At 42.1% G+C, this 21831-nt stretch overlaps 1 protein-coding gene across 4 annotated transcripts in view; it reads left to right on the forward strand.

Moving 5' to 3' along the window:
• uggt2 (UDP-glucose glycoprotein glucosyltransferase 2) overlaps window positions 1-21831 on the forward strand; it is a 192296-nt gene that overhangs the window by 126035 nt on the left and 44430 nt on the right. For all 4 annotated transcript variants that reach the window (XM_061879044.1, XM_061879043.1, XM_061879045.1 and 1 more), the window contains exon 30: window positions 14929-15014. In XM_061879044.1, the coding sequence (XP_061735028.1) occupies window positions 14929-15014 (86 nt within the window). The remainder of the gene's footprint in view (window positions 1-14928; window positions 15015-21831) is intronic.

A 21831-nucleotide genomic window follows, 5' to 3' on the forward strand; every position in this document is an offset into this window, starting at 1 on the left:
TCTGTAGGCCCACATAAGGGCAAGGAAAACTCACACCCAGTGGAACGTCGGTGACAATGATGACTATGAGAACCTTGGAGAGGAGGAAAGCAATGGATGTCGAGCGGGTCTAACATGATACTGTGAAAGTTCAACCCATAATGGATCCAACACAGTCGCGAGAGTCCAGTCCAAAGCGGATCCAACACAGCAGCGAGAGTCCCGTTCACAGCGGAGCCAGCAGGAAACCATCCCAAGCGGAGGCGGATCAGCAGCGCAGGGATGTCCCCAGCCGATACACAGGCAAGCAGTACATGGCCACCGGATCGGACCGGCCCCCCTCCACAAGGGAGAGTGGGACATAGGAGAAAAAGAAAAGAAACGGCAGATCAACTGGTCTAAAAGGGGAGTCTATTTAAAGGCTAGAGTATACAAATGAGTTTTAAGGTGAGACTTAAAAACTTCTACTGAGGTAGCATCTCGAACTTTTACCGGGAGGGCATTCCAGAGTACTGGAGCCCGAACGGAAAACGCTCTATAGCCCGCAGACTTTTTTTGGGCTTTGGGAATCACTAATAAGCCGGAGTCCTTTGAACGCAGATTTCTTGCCGGGACATATGGTACAATACAATCGGCAAGATAGGATGGAGCTAGACCGTGTAGTATTTTATACGTAAGTAGTAAAACCTTAAAGTCACATCTTAAGTGCACAGGAAGCCAGTGCAGGTGAGCCAGTACAGGTGTAATGTGAGCAAACTTTCTTGTTCTTGTCAAAAGTCTAGCAGCCGCATTTTGTACCAACTGTAATCTTTTAATGCTAGACATGGGGAGACCCGAAAATAATACGTTACAGTAGTCCAGGCGAGACGTAACAAAGGCATGGATAAGGATCTCAGCGTCTTTAGTGGACAGAATGGAGCGAATTTTAGCGATATTACGGAGATGAAAGAAGGCCGTTTTAGTAACGCTTTTAATATGTGTCCTCTGCATTTGATCTATCCCTTTGATCACCCCCTGGGAAGTGAGGGGAGCAGTAGGCAGCGCCCGGTAATCATTTATGGTGATTTAACCCCCAATTCCAAACCTTGATGCTGAGTGCCAAACAGGGAGGCAATGGGTCCAATTTTTTAATAGTCTTTGTTATGACTCGGCCGGGGTTTGAACTCCCAACCTACCGAACTCAGGGCGGACACTCTAACCACTAGGCCACTGAGTAGGTCTTTAACTTTAACTTAAAATGTGTTCATTTTTTGTTCCAAATCAGCTACTTTTGCGAAGGCTAATGCAATTTTCTTTTCATTCTTTGTGGTCATGTCACAGTGCATTAAAGGCCTACTGAAATGAGATTTTCTTATTTAAACGGGGATAGCAGGTCCATTCTATGTGTCATACTTGATCATTCCTCGATATTGCCATATTTTTGCTGAAGGGATTTAGTAGAGAACATCGACGATAACGTTCGCAACTTTTGGTCGCTGATAAAAAAGGCCTGCCTTTACCTGGAAGTAGCAGACGATGTGCGCGTGACGTCACGAGTTGCAGGGCTCCACACATATTCACATTGTTTATAATGGGAGCCACCAGAGGTAAGAGCAATTCGGACCGAGAAAGCTACAATTTTCCCATTAATTTGAGCGAGGATGGAAGATTTGTGAATAAGAATATTGATAGTGAAGGACTAGAAAAAAAAAAGCGAGCGTTTCAGATGTAATTAGACACATTTATTAGGATAATTCTGCTTATCTGCTTATTGTTTTAATAGTGTTTTAGTGATATTGTAAAGATTGTAAAGACATACCTCGAAGTCGGATGGCTGCGGTGAACACGCAGTGTCTCAGAGAGAAGCCGAGGAGCCAAGCTCACAGCTGCTACAGGACGACGAATAATCCAAGGATGTCTCCGGTAGGATATATATATCACAATTTTCCCATCCAAAAACATGCTGGTTGAGGTAGAGAAAACATGTTCGCTTGACCGCTCTACTTCACAACAAACAAAGAAACACAGGCTGTGTCTCGGTGCTAAAGACAGCATTGTTCTTTATAGTCTCCATTATTAAATGAATAAATTGCAAAAGATTCAGCAACAGAGATGTCCAAAATACTGTGTAATTACGCGATGAACAGAGACGACTTTTAGCCGTGTTTGGTGCTGCGCTAATATTTCCTGAAAGTCCGTGACGTCATGCGTCATCATTCCGCAACGTTTTCAACAAGAAAGCGACAATTTCCCCATTAATTTGAGTGAGGATGAAAGATTCGTGGATGAGGAAATTTAGAGTGAACGACTAGAAAAAAAAAAGGCGATTGTACAGTGGGTGCGATTCAGATGTTTTTAGACACATTTACTAGGATAATTCTGGAAAATCCCTTATCTGCCTATTGTGGTACTAGTGTTTTAGTGAGTTAAATAGTACTACCTTAAAGTCGGAGGGGTGTGGCCACGGGTGTGTTGACGCCAGAGTCTCTGAAGTCACGAAGCTGTAGCAGGGCAGAAGCTCCGCTGATCTCCGATAAGAGCCGACTTTTTACCACAATTTTCTCACAGAAAACAGCCGGTTGACATGTAACCGGGATTCATGTTCGCTTAACCGCTCTGATCCATAGTAAAGCTTCACCTCCGGGAATTTTAAACAAGGGAAACACTGTGTGTTTGTGTGGCTAAAGGCTAAAAGCTTCCCACCTCCATCTTTCTACTTTGACTTCTCCATTATTAATTGAACAAATTGCAAAAGATTCAGCAACACAGATGTCCAGAATACCGTTTGATTATGCGATTAAAGCAGACTACTAAAAGCTTGGATGGGGCTGGAGTATAATTTCCGCTACAACTCGAGACGTCAAACGCACGCGTCATCATACCGCGACGTTTTCAACACGACACTTTGCGGGAAATTTAAAATTGCAATTTAGTAAACTAAAAAGGCCGTATTGGCATGTGTTGCAATGTTAATATTTCATCATTGATATATAAACTATCAGACTGCGTGGTCGCTAGTAGTGGGTGTCAGTAGGCCTTTAAACAGTGTTGAAGATAAGCGTCAATGGGGAAACATAGCCAAACTAAACAATCATTGGTAAAATGATCTGCTTAGTCCCGCTTTTGGGACACACTCTAGAAGTGTATAAAAAGCAGGCTTGGCCTTGGCTGGCCTGGACGCAGAGCTTCCGCATGATGATTGAATTATCTGTCTCAGGCTGAATCTCTTTTTGATTTACAGCAAAATGAGCGAATCAGCGATAAACCACTGCCAGAGCAGTTTTCAAGATGGATTGTTGATATGTTGATATGGAGAATTTTACAATCTCCTCAGGAACGTTTTCATTGTAAAATTGTGCGTATTGAAATCTTTTGTCTGTTATTGGAGACTGTACTCGTGTTTAGAAAATAGCTGAAATAGAGCTTTGTCTACTTGAAAGAGCTGCACTGGCATGAAGGCATTGGAATAATGCCAAGAAGTGAATACTGTACATTTATATACTTTCCAAGCAATTATAGGCCTTATTCCCTTCATATCTTTTTATTTGTTTTACCGGTATGGATGTAAAATAGGTCTTAAATTGTTTTTAGTATGTTCTTGTCAAAAAGAATACTAGTCAAAACCTTCAGATACCCTGGAATTAGAAATCAGTTTTATTTTAAAAGATGTGAGTGCACCGTATACAGGTCGCCAGGATTTACTCAAATGTAAAATAACATTTGATTACCTGATTACAAACTTAGAAATCAGTTTCAGTTCCTGTCTGGTCATTGTAACGCTCCCTAGTCATGTGTGTAAATGTTCCTGTCTCGTTTCCCGTAAAACTGCAGAGGGACTTGTCACAGTAACATAAACAAACAAGAGGGGAAAACAAAATGTGCGACACAAACCCGAATAAGTCCAAAAAGATATGGATTGTAGAAGCAGAAGGGAACATTTATTAAAACAGTTGTAATATGCGGGCTATAGAGCGTTTTCCGTTCGGGCTCCAGTTCGAGATGCCACCTCAGTAGAAGCATTTAAGTCTCACCTTAAAACTCATTTGTATACTCTAGCCTTTAAATAGACTCCCTTTTTAGACCAGTTGATCTGCCGTTTCTTTTCTTTTTCTTCTATGTCCCACTCTCCCTTGTGGAGGGGGTCCGGTCCGATCCGGTGGCCATGTACTGCTCGCCTGTGTATCGGCTGTGGACATCTCTGCGCTGCTGATCCGCCTCCGCTTGGGATGGTTTCCTGCTGGCTCCGCTGTGAACGGGACTCTCGCTGCTGTGTTGGATCCGCTTTGGACTGGACTCTCGCGACTGTGTTGGATCCATTGTGGATTGAACTTTCACAGTATCATGTTAGACCCGCTCGACATCCATTGCTTTCCTCCTCTCCAAGGTTCTCATAGTCATCATTGTCACCGACGTCCCACTGGGTGTGAGTTTTCCTTGCCCTTATGTGGGCCTACCGAGGATGTCGTGGTGGTTTGTGCAGCCCTTTGAGACACTAGTGATTTAGGGCTATATAAGTAAACATTGATTGATTGATTGATTGAATATGCAAATACTGTGAAACAGCAATGAAGTACAACAATGGCACCACTAAATCTCACCACGGACTTTGTGTCAAGACATGGAGAAAACCTGGCGATGAAAGGGCTAGTGAAGCTCGCTATAAAGACACGACCGGACAAAGACACAGCTAGTCAAGGCTTCTCTTAAGTGAAAATTGGTCATAACTCCAACCGAGGTTACAGCCTCCTCAATAGCCCATTTTATTTTTAAAGACTGGAGATCGTAATGTGTCATGAAAAATGAGGGGCAGGATAAACACTTTAGAGCCTTGGCACAAAATACCAAGTCAACAGCATTATACCAATAAATGTGTGCCAAAGCTGTATATTACAGTAAAGAATGAAGATTATTTTGTGCCAATTGTGAAAACTTAATTGTATGTCTGTTTTCATTGTATTTTAAATATATTATGTTAAAAAGCAGAATGAAATCTGCGTTCAAAGGACTCCGGCTTATTAGTGATTCCCAAAGCCCAAAAAAAGTCTGCGGGCTATAGAGCGTTTTCCGTTTGAGCTCCAGTACTCTGGAATGCCCTCCCGGTAACAGTTCGAGATGCCACCTCAGTAGAAGCATTTAAGTCTCACCTTAAAACTAATTTGTATACTCTAGCCTTTAAATAGACTCCCTTTTTATACCAGTTGATCTGCCGTTTCTTTTCTTTTTCTTCTATGTCCCACTCTCCCTTGTGGAGGGGGTCCGGTCCGATCCGGTGGCCATGTACTGCTTGCCTGTGTATCGGCTGGGGACATCTCTGCGCTGCTGATCCGTCTCCGCTTGGGATGGTTTCCTGCTAGCTCCGCTGTGAACGGGACTCTCGCTGCTGTGTTGGATCCGCTTTGGACTGGACTCTCGCGACTGTGTTGGATCCATTATGGATTGAACTTTCACAGTATCATGTTAGACCCGCTCGACATCCATTGCTTTCCTCCTCTCCAAGGTTCTCATAGTCATCATTGTCACCGACGTCCCACTGGGTGTGAGTTTTCCTTGCCCTTATGTGGGCCTACCGAGGATGTCGTGGTGGTTTGTGCAGCCCTTTGAGACACAAGTGATTTAGGGCTATATAAGTAAACATTGATTGATTGATTGATTGAATATGCAAATACTGTGAAACAGCAATGAAGTACAACAATGGCACCACTAAATCTCACCACGGACTTTGTGTCAAGACATGGAGAAAACCTGGCGATGAAAGGGCTAGTGAAGCTCGCTATAAAGACACGACCGGACAAAGACACAGATAGTCAAGGCTTCTCTTAAGTGAAAATTGGTCATAACTCCAACCGAGGTTACAGCCTCCTCAATAGCCCATTTTATTTTTAAAGACTTGAGATCGTAATGTGTCATGAAAAATGAGGGGCAGGATAAACACTTTAGAGCCTTGGCACAAAATACCAAGTCAACAGCATTATACCAATAAATGTGTGCCAAAGCTGTATATTACAGTAAAGAATGAAGATTATGTTGTGCCAATTGTGAAAACTGAATTGTATGTCTGTTTTCATTGTATTTTAAATATATTATGTTAAAAAGCAGAATGAAATCTGCGTTCATAGGACTCCGGCTTATTAGTGATTCCCAAATCCCAAAAAAAGTCTGCGGGCTATAGAGCGTTTTCCGTTTGAGCTCCAGTACTCTGGAATGCCCTCCCGGTAACAGTTCGAGATGCCACCTCAGTAGAAGCATTTAAGTCTCACCTTAAAACTCATTTGTATACTCTAGCCTTTAAATAGATTCCCTTTTTAGACCAGTTGATCTGCCGTTTCTTTTCTTTTTCTTCTATGTCCCACTCTCCCTTGTGGAGGAGGTCCGGTCCGATCCGGTGGCCATGTACTGCTTGCCTGTGTATCGGCTGGGGACATCTCTGCGCTGCTGATCCGTCTCCGCTTGGGATGGTTTCCTGCTGGCTCCGCTGTGAACGGGACTCTCGCTGCTGTGTTGGATCCGCTTTGGTCTGGACTCTCGCGACTGTGTTGGATCCATTATGGATTGAATTTTCACAGTATCATGTTAGACCCGCTCGACATCCATTGCTTTCCTCCTCTCCAAGGTTCTCATAGTCATCATTGTCACCGACGTCCCACTGGGTGTGAGTTTTCCTTGCCCTTATGTGGGCCTACCGAGGATGTCGTAGTGGTTTGTGCAGCCCTTTGAGACACTAGTGATTTAGGGCTATATAAGTAAACATTGATTGATTGATTGATTGATTGATTGACATCGTTCTTTGTGAATGCTTGTCGGCTGGTCTGTAAATTGTATTTACTTGAAGATAAGCACTGCCACATTAGTGGAAGTGATCTAGGAATTGTTGTAAGGTAATATAAAAGTACGAGATTGCATCGAATCAAATCGGATTTAAATCCTGCCGAACTGATACATTTTAAAATGTATTCTTTCTGAGTCACATTGTTTTCCATGTATCTAGATACGTATGGGCTTCACGGTGGCAGAGGGGTTAGTGCGTCTGCCTCACAATACGAAGTTCCTGCAGTCCTGGGTTCAAATCCAACCTCGGGATCTTCCTGTGTGGAGTTTGCATGTTCTCCCCGTGAATGCGTGGGTTCCCTCCGGGTACTCCGGCTTCCTCCCACTTCCAAAGACATGCACCTGGGGATAGGTTGATTGGCAACACTAAATTGGCCCTAGTGTGTGAATGTGAGTGTGAATGTTGTCTGTCCATCTGTGTTGGCCCTGCGATGATGTGGCGACTTGTCCAGGGTGTACCCCGCCTTCCGCCCGATTGTAGCTGAGATAGGCGCCAGCGCCCCCCGCCACCCCAAAAGGGAATACGCGGTAGAAAATGGATGGATAGATACGTATGGAATTGTCTCACCTTGGAGAGATGTATGTGTCATGATCTTCTTTCATGACTGTTTTGGGTTGTATTCTTCCTCTGTTGAGCGCTTCTTCCTTTTTTGTTTGCTACTTCCTGCGCCGTTTTTCTGTCTTTGCATCCTGGGGTCATGTCTTCTGCCGACATGCGAATCTGTAACAGCGGACCTCCAAGGGATACATTACTTCAGGACAGAAACTTTGTGGCCATAAAATAGTAATTAACAATTTGTGGGTAATAGGATTGGGGGCGGTATGGCGTAGTGGGTAGAGCGGTTGTGCCAGAAATCTGAGGGTTTCAGGTTCGCTCCCCGCCTCTTGACATCCAAATCGCTGCCGTTGTGTCCGTGGGCAGGACACTTCACCTTTGCCCCCGGTGCCGCTCACACTGGTGAATGAATGATGAATGAATGATGAATGAATGATAGGCTGCCTCGTTTCCGTCAGTCTACCCCAGGGCAGCTGTGGCTACAAATGTAGCTTACCACCACCAGGTGTGAATGAATGATGGGTTCCCACTTCTCTGTGAGCGCTTTGAGTATCTAATAATAGAAAAGCACAATATAAAATGTAATCCATTATTATTATTATTATTATTATTATTGTTACCAATTTTTTGGTACCGGGTACCAAAATGTGTTGTGATGCTAAATATACAAAATAAAGGGGACCACAAATAATTTCATTTTTGGCTCCATTTTAACGGAAGATCTTTTAAACCCTGTTTCCATATGAGTTGGGAAATTGTGTTAGATGTAAATATAAACGGAATACAATGATTTGCAAATCCTTTTCAACGCATATTCAGTTGAATGCACTACAAATACAAGATATTTGATGTTTAAACTTATAAACTTACTTTTTTTGCAAATAAAAATTAGCTTACAATTTTATGGCTGCAACACGTGCCAAAGTAGTTGGGAAAGGGCATGTTCACCACTGTGTTACATCACCTGTTCTTTTAACAACACTCAATAAATGTTTGGGAACTGAGGAAACTAATTGTTGAAGCTTTGAAAGTGGAATTATTTCCCATTCTTATTTTATGTAGAGTTTCAGTCGTTCAACAGTCCGGGGTCTCCGCTGTCGTATTTTACGCTTCATAATGCGCCACAAATTTTCGATGGGAGAAAGGTCTGGAATGCAGGCGGGCCAGGAAAGTACCCGCCCTCTTTTTTTCCGAAGCCACGCTGTTGTAACACATGCTGAATGTGGCTTGGCATTGTCTTGCTGAAATAAGCAGGGGCGTCCATGAAAAAGACGGCGCTTAGATGGCAGCATATGTTGTTCCAAAACCTGTATGTACCTTTCAGCATTAATGGTGCCTTCACAGATGTGTAAGTTACCCATGCCTTGGGCACTAATGCACCCCTATACCATCACAGATGCTGGCTTTTGAACTTTGCGTCGATAACAGTCTGGATGGTCCGGATGACACGATGTCGAATATTTCCAAAAACAATTTGAAATATGGACTCGTCATACCACAGAACACTTTTTTACTTTGCATCCATCTTAGATGATCTCGGGCCCAGAGAAGCCGGCGGCGTTTCTGGATGTTGTTGATAAATGGCTTTCGCTTTGCATAGTAGAGCTTTAACTTGCACTTACTGATGTAGTGACAAACTGTATTTAGTGACAGTGTTTTTTTGATGATTTTTTTTGATGATATTATGGACCGTAGATGTTGAAATCCCTAAATTCCTTGCAATTGCACTCTGAGAAACGTTGTTCATAAACTGTTTGACTTTTTGCTCATGCAGTTGTGGACAAAGGGGTGTACCTCACCCCATCCTTTCTTGTGAAAGACTGACCATTTTTTGGAAGCTGTTTTTATACCCAATCATGGCACCCGCCTGTTCCAAATTAGCCTGCACACCCGTGGGATGTTCCAAATAAGTGTTTGATGAGCATTCCTCAACTTTATCAGTATTTATTGCCACCTTTCCCAACTTCTTTGTCACGTGTTGCTGGCATCAAATTCTAAACTTAATGATTATTTGCAAAACAAATGTTATCAGTACCCAAGAAGTAGCTCTTGGTTTCGAAAAGGTTGGTGACCCCTGGGTTAGAGTGTCCCCCCTGAGATCGGTAGGTTGTGAGTTCAAACCCCGGCCGAGTCATACCAAAGACTATAAAAATGGGACCCATTACCTCCCTGCTTGGCACTCAGCATCAAGGGCTGGAATTGGGGGTTAAATCACCAGAAATGATTCCCGGGTGCAGCCACCGCTGCTGCTCACTGCTCCCCTCACCTCCCAGGGGGTGAACAAGGGGATGGGTCAAATGCAGAGGACACATTTCACCACACCTAGTGTGTGTGTGACAATCATTGGTACATTAACTGTAACTTTAACTTAAAAAATTCCTTTAAGACAAATACAATCATTTGCAAATACAAAAACAATACTGTGGCTGAAACTACACAGATAAGACACACATTGTTAAAAATAAAACACAAACTGTAGCAATTTGATTCAATCATTTCAGAAGCATGAGTTTACGCTCCGTGTGCGGTTTAAACTCCGCTAATAGCTGTGTGCGCGTCAACGTAACTATGTGCACAACAGGGGAGCTAGTTAACTATATAACCTGTCGATCTGACCCCTTTTTATTGAATTGTTTAGCTAAGTTTAAAGCCAAGGTGGTAACACTTTAATCACGCCATCTTTGGCGAGGCAGGTTTTAAAGCAGTGCTTTCAGCATTGTGCTTCTGTGTTTAAAGAAGTGAAGTGAAGTGAATTATATTTATATAGCACTTTTCTCTAGTGACTCAACGCGCTTTTACATAGTGAAACCCAATATCTAAGTTACATTTAAAGCAGTGTGGGTGGCACTGGGAGCAGGTGGGTAAAGTGTCTTGCCCAAGGACACAACGATAGTGACTATAGGGTGGAAGCGGGAATCGAACCTGCAAACCCTTTAAGTTGCTGGCACAGCCACTCTACCAACCGAGCTATGCCGCCCCGTGTAAAAAATATGTTTTGTTCATAACATTTGGTGGGTGCGGATTAGATTAGATTAGATTAGATAGTACTTTATTTATTCCGTCAGGAGAGTTCCTTCAGGAAAATTAAAATTTTCAGCACAATCCCATTCAAGTTTAGACAAACATTACAGGGAGACAGAACAGGATCGCTGACGGGTCTGCCGGCTTCCAGCGCCCCTTACAAAAAAGATGAGATAAAGGTAAACAAAGTGGGGGGAGAGGGGGAGAAAAAAATAGAAGATTAAAATAAAATTTAGAAAATCGGTCTTTGCCTGGGCCCTGGAGAGGAGGTGCAGACTGAGGCCAAGGGAAAAAAAACAAATAAATAAAAAAACAACTCATAACCATGGTACACATCCCTCTTCCATGTGTGTAAGAGGGAAACATCAAACATCAAAGAACACAGAGGACATTAAAGCAGCAGATACAACCAGACACTTCTACATACAGCTATGAATAAAAAGTAAAAGAAACATATCCACCGTGGTGGCCTCTGCGGTGTTCCACGCCATCGTCCGCTGGGGTGGAGGGAGGATGGCCAGAGACAGGAGCAGACCCAACAAAGCAACCAAGACAGCCGACTCCACTCTCGGCCAGTGTCCAGTCTGAATGGATGAGCGAGGATACATCCATATATCCAAACATATATTTGAAAATATATGTTTTTCCCCCTAACATTTGTGGCTTATAAATGGAAAAACATGTTTTTTTCCCTGACATTTGGTGGGTGTGGCTCATATATGGAAAAAAAAAATCCCTAAACTTTGGTGGGTTGGCTTATATGTGTAAAACGTTATTTTTCCCTAACATTTGGTGGGGGGGGGGGGTCTTATATATGGAAACCAAATTTGTTTTTTCCCTAACATTTGGTGAGTGCGGCTTATATTTGAAAAAAAAAAGTTTTTCCCCCTGACATTTGGTGGGGGGGGGGGTCTTATATATGGAAACCAAATTTGTTTTTTCCCTAACATTTGGTGAGTGCGGTTTATATTTGAAAAAAAAAAAGTTTTTCCCCCTGACATTTGGTGGGTGCGGCTTATATTTGGAAAAAATATGCTTTCTCCCCTATCATTTGGTGGGTGTGGCTCATATATGGAAAAAAAAAATCCCTAAACTTTGGTGGGTTGGCTTATATGTGTAAAACGTTTTTTTTCCCTAACATTTGGTGGGGGGGGGGGTCTTATATATGGAAACCAAATTAGTTTTTTCCCTAACATTTGGTGAGTGCGGCTTATATTTGAAAAAAAAAAGTTTTTCCCCCTGACATTTGGTGGGTGCGGCTTATATTTGAAAAAAATATGCTTTCTCCCCTATCATTTGGTGGGTGTGGCTCATATATGGAAAAAAAAAATCCCTAAACTTTGGTGGGTTGGCTTATATGTGTAAAACGTTTTTTTCCCTAACATTTGGTGGGGGGGGGTCTTATATATGGAAACCAAATTTGTTTTTTCCCTAACATTTGGTGAGTGCGGCTTATATTTGAAAAAATATGCTTTCTCCCCTATCATTTGGTGGGTGTGGCTCATATATGGAAAAAAAAATCCCTAAACTTTGGTGGGTTGGCTTATATGTGTAAAACGTTTTTTTCCCTAACATTTGGTGGGGGGGGGGTCTTATATATGGAAACCAAATTTGTTTTTTCCCTAACATTTGGTGAGTGCGGCTTATATTTGAAAAAATATGCTTTCTCCCCTATCATTTGGTGGGTGTGGCTCATATATGGAAAAAAAAAAAATCCCTAAACTTTGGTGGGTTGGCTTATATGTGTAAAACGTTTTTTTTTCCTAACATTTGGTGGGGGGGGGGTCTTATATATGGAAACCAAATTTGTTTTTTCCCTAACATTTGGTGAGTGCGGCTTATATTTGAAGAAAAAAAAGTTTTTCCCCCTGACATTTGGTGGGTGCGGCTTATATTTGAAAAAAATATGCTTTCTCCCCTATCATTTGGTGGGTGTGGCTCATATATGGAAAAAAAAATCCCTAAACTTTGGTGGGTTGGCTTATATGTGTAAAACGTTTTTTTTCCCTAACATTTGGTGGGGAGGGGGTCTTATATATGGAAACCAAATTTGTTTTTTCCCTAACATTTGGTGAGTGCGGCTTATATTTGAAAAAAATATGCTTTCTCCCCTATCATTTGGTGGGTGTGGCTCATATATGGGAAAAAAAAATCCCTAAACTTTGGTGGGTTGGCTTATATGTGTAAAACGTTTTTTTCCCCTAACATTTGGTGGGGGGGGGGTCTTATATATGGAAACCAAATGTGTTTTTTCCCTAACATTTGGTGAGTGCGGCTTATATTTGAAAAAAAAAAGTTTTTCCCCCTGACATTTGGTGGGTGCGGCTTATATTTGAAAAAAATATGCTTTCTCCCCTATCATTTGGTGGGTGTGGCTCATATATGGAAAAAAAAAATCCCTAAACTTTGGTGGGTTGGCTTATATGTGTAAAACGTTTTTTTTTCCCTAACATTTGGTGGGGGGGGGGTCTTATATATGGAAACCAAATTTGTTTTTTCCCTAACATTTGGTGGGGGGGGGGGGGGGGTCTTATATATGGAAGCCAAATTTGTTTTTTCCCTAACATTTGGTGAGTGCGGCTTATATTTGGAAAAAAAAAAGTTTTTCCCCCTGACATTTGGTGGGTGCGGCTTATATTTGAAAAAAATATGCTTTCTCCCCTATCATTTGGTGGGTGTGGCTCATATATGGAAAAAAAAAATCCCTAAACTTTGGTGGGTTGGCTTATATGTGTAAAACGTTTTTTTCCCCTAACATTTGGTGGTGGTGGGGGGGGGGGGGGGTCTTATATATGGAAACCAAATTAGTTTTTTCCCTAACATTTGGTGAGTGCGGCTTATATTCGAAAAAAAAAAGTTTTTCCCCCTGACATTTGGTCGGTGCGGCTTATATTTGAAAAAAATATGCTTTCTCCCCTATCATTTGGTGGGTGTGGCTCATATATGGAAAAAAAAATCCCTAAACTTTGGTGGGTTGGCTTGTATGTGTAAAACGTTTTTTTTCCCTAACATTTGGTGGGGGAGGGGGGGGGTCTTATATATGGAAACCAAATTAGTTTTTTCCCTAACATTTGGTGAGTGCGGCTTATATTTGGAAAAAAAAAAGTTTTTCCCCCTGACATTTGGTGGGTGCGGCTTATATTTGAAAAAAATATGCTTTCTCCCCTATCATTTGGTGGGTGTGGCTCATATATGGAAAAAAAAAATCCCTAAACGTTGGTGGGTTGGCTTATATGTGTAAAACGTTTTTTTTTCCCTAACATTTGGTGGGGGGGGGGGGTCTTATATATGGAAACCAAATTTGTTTTTTCCCTAACATTTGGTGAGTGCGGCTTATATTTGAAAAAAAACAGTTTTTCCCCCTGACATTTGGTGGGTGCGGCTTATATTTGAAAAAAATATGCTTTCTCCCCTATCATTTGGTGGGTGTGGCTTATATATGAAAAAAAAAAACATGTTTTTCCCCCTCACATTTAGTGGGTATGGCTCATATATGGCAAAAAATAATTTCCCTAACATTTGGTGGGTGCGTCTTGTATGTGTAAAAAATATGTTTTTCCCCCTAACATTTGGTGGGTGCGGCTTATATGTGGAAGAAAAAAGTTTTTCCTCCTAGCAATTGGTGTGTGTGTGGCTTATATATGGAAAAAAAAATGTTTCCTTAACATTTGGTGGGTGCGGCTTATATATGGAAGAACAACGTTTTTCTCCCTAATAATTGGTGGGTGCGGCTTGTATGTGGAAAATGTATGTTTCAGTGATGTCCGATAATATCGGACTGCTGATATTATCCGCCGATAAATGCTTTAAAATGTAATATTGGAAATTATCCGTATCGGTTTCAAAAATATCGGCATCAGTTTCAAAAAGTAAAATTCATGACTTTTTAAAATGCCGCTGTGTACACGGACGTATGGTAAAGCGTCAATAAACCTTAGAGGCACTGCCTTTGCGTGCAGGCCCAATCACATAATATCTACGGCTTTTCACACACAAGTGAATGCAATTCATACATGGTCAACAGCTATACAGGTCACGCTGAGGGTGGCCGTATAAACAACTTTAACACTGTTACAAATATGCGCCACACTGTGAACCCACACCAAACAAGAATGACAAACACATTTCGGGAGAACATCCGCACCATAACACAACATAAACACAACTGAACAAAAACCCAGAAACCCTTGCAGCACTAACTCTTCCGGGGCGCTACAATATAAACACCCGACCCAACCCTGCCCACCTCAACCTCCTCCTCAGGGAGAGCATTTCCCAAATTCCAAGCTGCTGTTTTGAGGCATGTTAAAAAAAATAACGCACTTTGTGACTTCAATAATAAATAACTTGAGTTGATTTATTTTGGAAAACCTTGTTACATTGTTTAATGCGTCACAACAAATTTAGGCATAATAATGTGTTTATTCCACGACTGTATGTAACACCGATATCAATATTGGATTGGGACACCCCTAATTTTAATCTAAATGTATAATTTTGTTCAAATGATAAAGGTTTGTATAAAGAAATTGTGTATTTATTTACTGTGTGCTTTTTTTTGACAACAGGGGTATTTTCAGCTGAAAGCCAATCCGGGTGCCTGGACGCTACGACTGCGTAAAGGACGATCGGAGGACATCTACCAGATTATTTCGTGAGTTTTTGCAGTCTTGTATTCCATTTTCAGATATCTTGTCCCTCCCAATTTTCTCCGAAGGTCAGGTGATGAGACTAATTAGGTGTCTTCACCAGAAGCCCCCGGCTTCAAGACAGTTTTTAATCTTACCTTCCCGTTTCATACCAGTAGCTTTGGAACCCATCGCTATGGTAACGCAGAGAGCTGCTGACAGTGTTTCAGCTCAAGGTTTTGACGAGTGCAGGGAGTTGCTCTTTGCACATAGGGGGTGCAAGGCAGGTAGGAGGAGAGGGATGCTATTAAAGAGAAGACATGGCGGGCTGGGCTGGGGTGGGGTGTATGATTCAGATGGTCAGCCATCACACCATCCACCTCATAGTCGTGGGCTGCAGCATGTGTTTTATTCCGGAAAGCGTGGGCTTTAAAAGCTGTGTGTACAAGGTAGTGTGTTGGTGTTGTCTAATTTTTGTGAATAATTAGCTGCTCTGGTTGCTCCAGTGAGCTTTGTAAAGAGACTTGTTGTCAATATCCCACATACAACTACGGATTGTGCGTCTTCACGGCTTGGAGTTCTCAGGGTACTCCGTTCTAAATGATCCTACAATCACAGGCAATGTCCTCTCGCGCGTATGATTTAGAACAACATGCTTCTGTTTTTTTGTGGAATCATATAGGACAACCCAAGATTTATTCCCCAATCCTCCAGGTGAAGCAAAAAGGTGCTGTCATTTTTCACCTTGGCAGTGTCATTATTCTTGTGGTTAGCGGGCTCTCTGCTTCGCTTTGGTGGCTGATCAGAGCCGAGTGGGCTGTGTCCGTGCACGGTGTGCTTGTGCTGCTGCTGCTACTGTGCAGCTCACCCTGACAGCCATGATTGAGATGGTCAGATCTCCTCTCCTCTTACAGAAACCACACAGATTGATCTCTGGTGCTTTTCAGCACAAACCCTAAAGGCTGAGTGGTACTGGTGACAGGCAAGAGGCTAAAAACACATGATGCACTTGAAAACTGGGATAGTGCTCCTCATTAATCGTGATGATAGGGTTAATTTTCTGTATTTTGGGGTATTAATGGCTCGGTCTGCATCATATCCTATAACTCACCATTAGACTCAGTAGATTGCACCTGCCAAAACACACTGTTCAACTCAATTCCTGTGAAAAGCCGCTGTTGCACGATCAATACTGCACTGACATTTTCATTAACTCTGCCAGCATGCACCGTCCAGATGGGAAGTCGTAATGGATAAAATATCGGTAATGCGAAGCCTAATAATGATGGAGGGTAATGAATTTGATCTGGGTGTGACCCTGACATCTGTAGGCTGTCAAGGCATTGAACACAATCCATTCAGGGACACTGTCTCACCTCTGGTTAGTCAGTATTCAAAACATTCTTCCACAGGAAACAATTGACAGAGTCATTCTGTCACCATCAAAAAATATTTAATAAATATACAGGCACGGCATACTTAATTTAAAGGCCTACTGAAAGCCACTACTACCCACCACGCAGTCTGATAGTTTATATATCAATGATGAAATATTAACATTGCAACACATGCCAATACTAAATTACAATTTTAAATTTCCCGCAGAGTTTCTTGTTGAAAACGTCGCGGAATGATGAAGCGTTTGTCTCTTTTCATCGCATAATTACACAGTAATTTGGACATCTGTGTTGCTGAATCTTTTGCAATTTTTTCAATTAATAATGGAGACTATAAAGAATAATGCTGTTGGTGGACAGCAGTGGATTGCAGCTGCCTTTGTCAGTTATAATGTGCAGGTTATTTATTCTGGAGATTCAAAACGAGAGAGAAGTGTGGCGGTTCTTCTGGATCGCTATGCAGCACAATGCATAGACAGCGTTGAGGAACTCAGTAATCAACTTTTGGTCGTTAAATTACACGGTTAACCAGTTGACATTGTTGTAGTTGTATACATGCCTACCACTGCTCACCCAGACGAGGAGATAAAGATAATGTACGAAAACATTGAAGAAGTCTTGATCCGAGGAAAAGACAATAATTATTTGGTTTTGACTAGAATGCAGTCACAAGACACCAGAGGTGGGTAGCGTAGCCAGAAATTGTACTCAAGTAAGAGTACTATTATTTTAGAGATGTATTATTCAAGTAAAAAAAGTAGTCACCCAAATATTTACTTGAGTAAAAGTAAAAAAGTATGTTGTGAAAAAACTACTCAAGTACTGAGTAACTAATGAGTAACCTGTTCGTTTAATGATGACGGCAACAAGTAATGCACAAAAACATAAAAATAGCAATGAACAAATTCAGAGCCAGGAATATCTCTTAAGCAACTAAAACAATAATATATATTAAATAATATATATTTGGTTTTACACTGTATTGAAAATGAATTTTACCTTTGCAACCTCATTATACTATTGGCTACGTTTTATATTCATAAATGTAAGTTTCTCAATACCCAACCTGTTTTTTGTGCCTTTAAAAAAGATTTAAAACTATACATTAAAACACTCTACCTCTAACAACCAAAAAGCTGTGAAAACGATGATGCTGTGTTCCAAATGTAAGTTATTTACTGAGATTGAGTGAGCCTACGGCTTTGCAATTTATTTTATATATATATACATATATTTGCATTCTATTTTAGTTACTTTGAATTTACAACCTCCTGGCGCTGTTTTGTACGGTTTTTATACTGTTTTGTACTGTTTTTGTACTTACTTTGATTATTATTTTCAACTTTTTGTAAATGTTGAAATTTATAAATAAAGGTTTATAAAAAAAAATAAAAATGTGGAGTTAATCATCTGACCGCCTAGCTCCGTTTGATTGGTGAAACGGAGTCAAACGTCACCAGTGACTGTATTTGATTGGTGAAACGGAGTCAAAGGTCACCAGTGACTGTATTTGATTGGTGAAACGGAGTCAAACGTCACCAGTGACTGCATTTGATTGGTGAAACGCAGGCATGTGATACATCCTACTTTGAAGGTCTGTCTGACAAAACAAAACAAAGCGTGCATTAACAGATCGATAAAAATCGGTAGCGAGTAGCAAGCTGAATGTAGATAAATGGAGCGGAGTATAAGTAGCATTTCTTCTCTATAAATATACTCAAGTAAAAGTATGTTGCATTAAAACTACTTTTAGAAGTACAATGTATCCCAAAAGTTACTCAGATAGATGTAACGGAGTAAATGTAGTGCGTTACTACCCACCTTTGCAAGACACAAGGGCTGGCCATTTTGGTCCTGGCACACAAAATGAGAGGGGCGGCATGCTAGTAGAATTCTGTCAGCGCAGAAGATTGACTATTGCTAATAGGTGACCATTCTAGAAGAATGTACACGTGGAATGCGCCAGAAGATATCGGGCGATTACAAATAGATGATATTATTGTCAGAGTGAGATACCAGAACAGTGTAAAGGATGCGGTGGCCTACCCAGGAGCTAGCTGACTGTAATCCGAATCATATTTTGGTCGTCATGGAAGCTAAACTAAGGCTAAAACGAGTCTCTGGCAGCAGGAAGATTCAGAAAATGAGAAAGGAAAGACTCACGGTGGCAGAGGGGTTAGTGCGTCTGCCTCACAATACGAAGTTCCTGCAGTCCTGGGTTCAAATCCAGGCTCGGGATCTTTCTGTGTGGAGTTTGCATGTTCTCCCCGTGAATGCGTGGGTTCCCTCCGGGTACTCCGGCTTCCTCCCACTTCCAAAGACATGCACCTGGGGATAGGTTGATTGGCAACACTAAATCGGCCCTAGTGTGTGAATGTGAGTGTGAATGTTGTCTGTCTATCTGTGTTGGCCCTGTGATGAGGTGGCGACTTGTCCAGGGTGTACCCTGCCTTCCGCCCGATTGTAGCTGAGATAGGCGCCAGCGCCCCCCGCGTCCCCGAAAGGGAATAAGCGGTAGAAAATGGATGGATGGATGGATGGAAGACTCAAAAGTGATTCCTGTTTCAAGTTTGCGGAAGGCATAAACAGGTATTTGGAAGACGAGACTGAGTATACGGGCAATAACACCTTTGAAAGCCAGTGGAACCTGCTGAAAAGTTTGGTCTTAAAGAACGAAAAGGATTATATTGGTAAATGAAGCAAAAAAATAGGGAAAGAAGCCTTTGTTCACCAACCAGATGCTGGACAAGATGGAAGAGAGGAGGAAATGGAGGAAAACGAAAACTGAGCATTGTAGAGGGATAGACAGGAAATTGAATAATAAACTACATAGAGAAACCAACAAAGCACTTGTCAACTTATGGGAGAATTAATGTAACAAACTGGAAGATTTGCAAGGAATGGGCCAGTCGGATCTGATATACGCAAAGTTCAAGGAGTGTCAGGAAGAGCGTAGAGGAAAGAAACAGGATAGTGTGCTCACCAAGGACTGACAGATGCTAAGTAATATCCGCAACAGATAGAAGGAATACATAAAGTAGAGGAGTTGTACACCAGTGAAGAAAAACCCGACAGTCTTCCCGTAGAATTGGAGGAGAAAGTTGACTTAGATAACCACGGTCATTAGGGGTGTGGAAAAAAATCGATTCGAATTCAAATCGCGATTGTCACGTTGTGCGATTCAGAATCGATTCTCATTTTTTAAAAATCGATGTATTTTTTTTTTTTTTTATCAATCCAACAAAACAATACATAGCAATACCATAACAATGCAATCCAATTCCAAAACCAAACCTGACCCAGCAACACTCAGAACTGCAATAAACAGAGACAAACACGACACAGAACAAACCAAAAGTAGTGAAACAAAAATGAATATTATCAACAACAGTATCAATATTAGTTATAATAGGGGCGGTATGGCGTAGTGGGTAGAGCGGCCGTGCCAGAAACCTGAGGGTTGCAGGTTCGCTCCCCGCCTATTGACATTCAAATCGCTACCGTTGTGTCCTTGGGCAGGACACTTCACCCTTTGCCCCCGGTGCCGCTTACACTGGTGAATGAATGATGAATGAATGATTGGTGGTGGTCGGAGGGGCCGTAGGCGCAAACTGGCAGCCATGCTTCCGTCAGTCTACCCCAGGGCAGCTGTGGATATAGATGTAGCTTACCACCACCAGGTGTGAATGAATGATGGGTTCCCACTGCTCTGTGAGCGCTTTGAGAGCCTTTGACAGAGTGAATTGGATGAAACTCCTATAGATCCTAAAAATGCGTTGGTGTCGATTGGCGTGATTGAAGGTTGATTGCGACACTATACTGTATATGGAACAGACTGCAACAGTCAGGCTGGACGATAATATGATATATCCTGCTGTGATCGGACGTGGAACCAGACACGGGTGTTGTTTATTACTCTTGCTGTTTAATGTCTATGCTGATGCTATGCTGAGAGATGCCTTAGGTCAGGTGGATTAAGGTATTTGTGTGGGTGGGCATCTCCTCAAGACATATAAGGATGACCAGGCCAGAGTATCTAATAATACAAAAGCGCGATAGAAAAAGGTGGAGTGCCATCTCCGGGTTGGGGAGGAGACCCTTCCCCAAGTGGAGGAGTTCAAGTACCTAGGAGTCTTGTTCACGAGTGGGGGAAGAGTGGATCGTGAGATCGACAGGCGGATCGGTGCGGCGTCTTCAGTAATGCGGACGTTGTATCGATCCGTTGTGGTGAAGAGGGAGCTGAGCCGGAAGGCAAAGCTCTCAATTTACCGGTCGATCTACGTTCCCATCCTCACCTATGGTCATGAGCTTTGGGTCATGACCGAAAGGATAAGATCACGGGTACAAGCGGCCGAAATGAGTTTCCTCCGCCGGGTGGCGGGGCTCTCCCTTAGAGATAGGGTGAGAAGCTCTGCCATCCGGGAGGAGCTCAACGTAAAGCCGCTGCTCCTTCACATCGAGAGGAGCCAGATGAGGTGGTTCGGGCATCTGGTCAGGATGCCACCCGAACGCCTCCCTAGGGAGGTGTTTAGGGCACGAGGCCACGGGGAAGACCCAGGACACGTTGGGAAGACTATGTCTCCCGGCTGGCCTGGGAACGCCTCGGGATCCCCCGGGAAGAGCTAGACGAAGTGGCTGGGGAGAGGGAAGTCTGGGCTTCCCTGCTTAGGCTGCTGCCCCCGCGACCCGACCTCGGATAAGCGGAAGATGATGGATGGATGGATGGATGGATGGACGATAGAAATCTAATCCATTATTATTCTTATTATAATTTCAGCATAGCAGTGATTAAAAATCACTCATTGACATTATTATTAGACATTTATAAAAATAAAAACAAAAGAAAGATAGTGTCAGTGGCTTACACTTGCATCGTGTCTCATAAGCTTGACAACACACTGTGTCCAATGTTTTCACAAAGATAAAAAAGTCATATTTTTGGTTTGTTTAATAGTTAAAACAAATTTACATTATTGCAATCAGTTGATAAAACATTATCCTTTACAATTATATAAGTTTTATTTTTTTAAATCTACTACTCTGTTAGTATGTCAGCAGACTGGGGTAGATCCTGCTGAAATCCTATGTATTGAATGAATACAGAATCGTTTTGAATCGGAAAAATATTGTTTTTTGAATCGAGAATCGCGTTGAATCAAAAAAATCGATTTATAATCGATTCGCGACCCCAAGAATCGATATTGAATCGAATCGTGGCACACCCAAAGATTCGCAGCCCTAATGGTCATAATATCTTAAAAGAAGAAATTGTGAAGGCAGTTGATAAACTAAGGGATGGTAAGTCGGAAGAAAGTGGCGGTATACCAGCAGAAATGTGGAAGGCGTTAGATACAAAGGGAGTCAAGGCATTTATGGACCTCTACTACAGTATGTATGCTACCGGAGTGTGGCCAAAGTACTGGATAAAATTGGTCCTCGTACGCAT

Source organism: Nerophis ophidion, linkage group LG19 (assembly GCF_033978795.1).
Source record: "Nerophis ophidion isolate RoL-2023_Sa linkage group LG19, RoL_Noph_v1.0, whole genome shotgun sequence".
NCBI classification, from domain to species: Eukaryota; Metazoa; Chordata; class Actinopteri; order Syngnathiformes; family Syngnathidae; genus Nerophis; species Nerophis ophidion.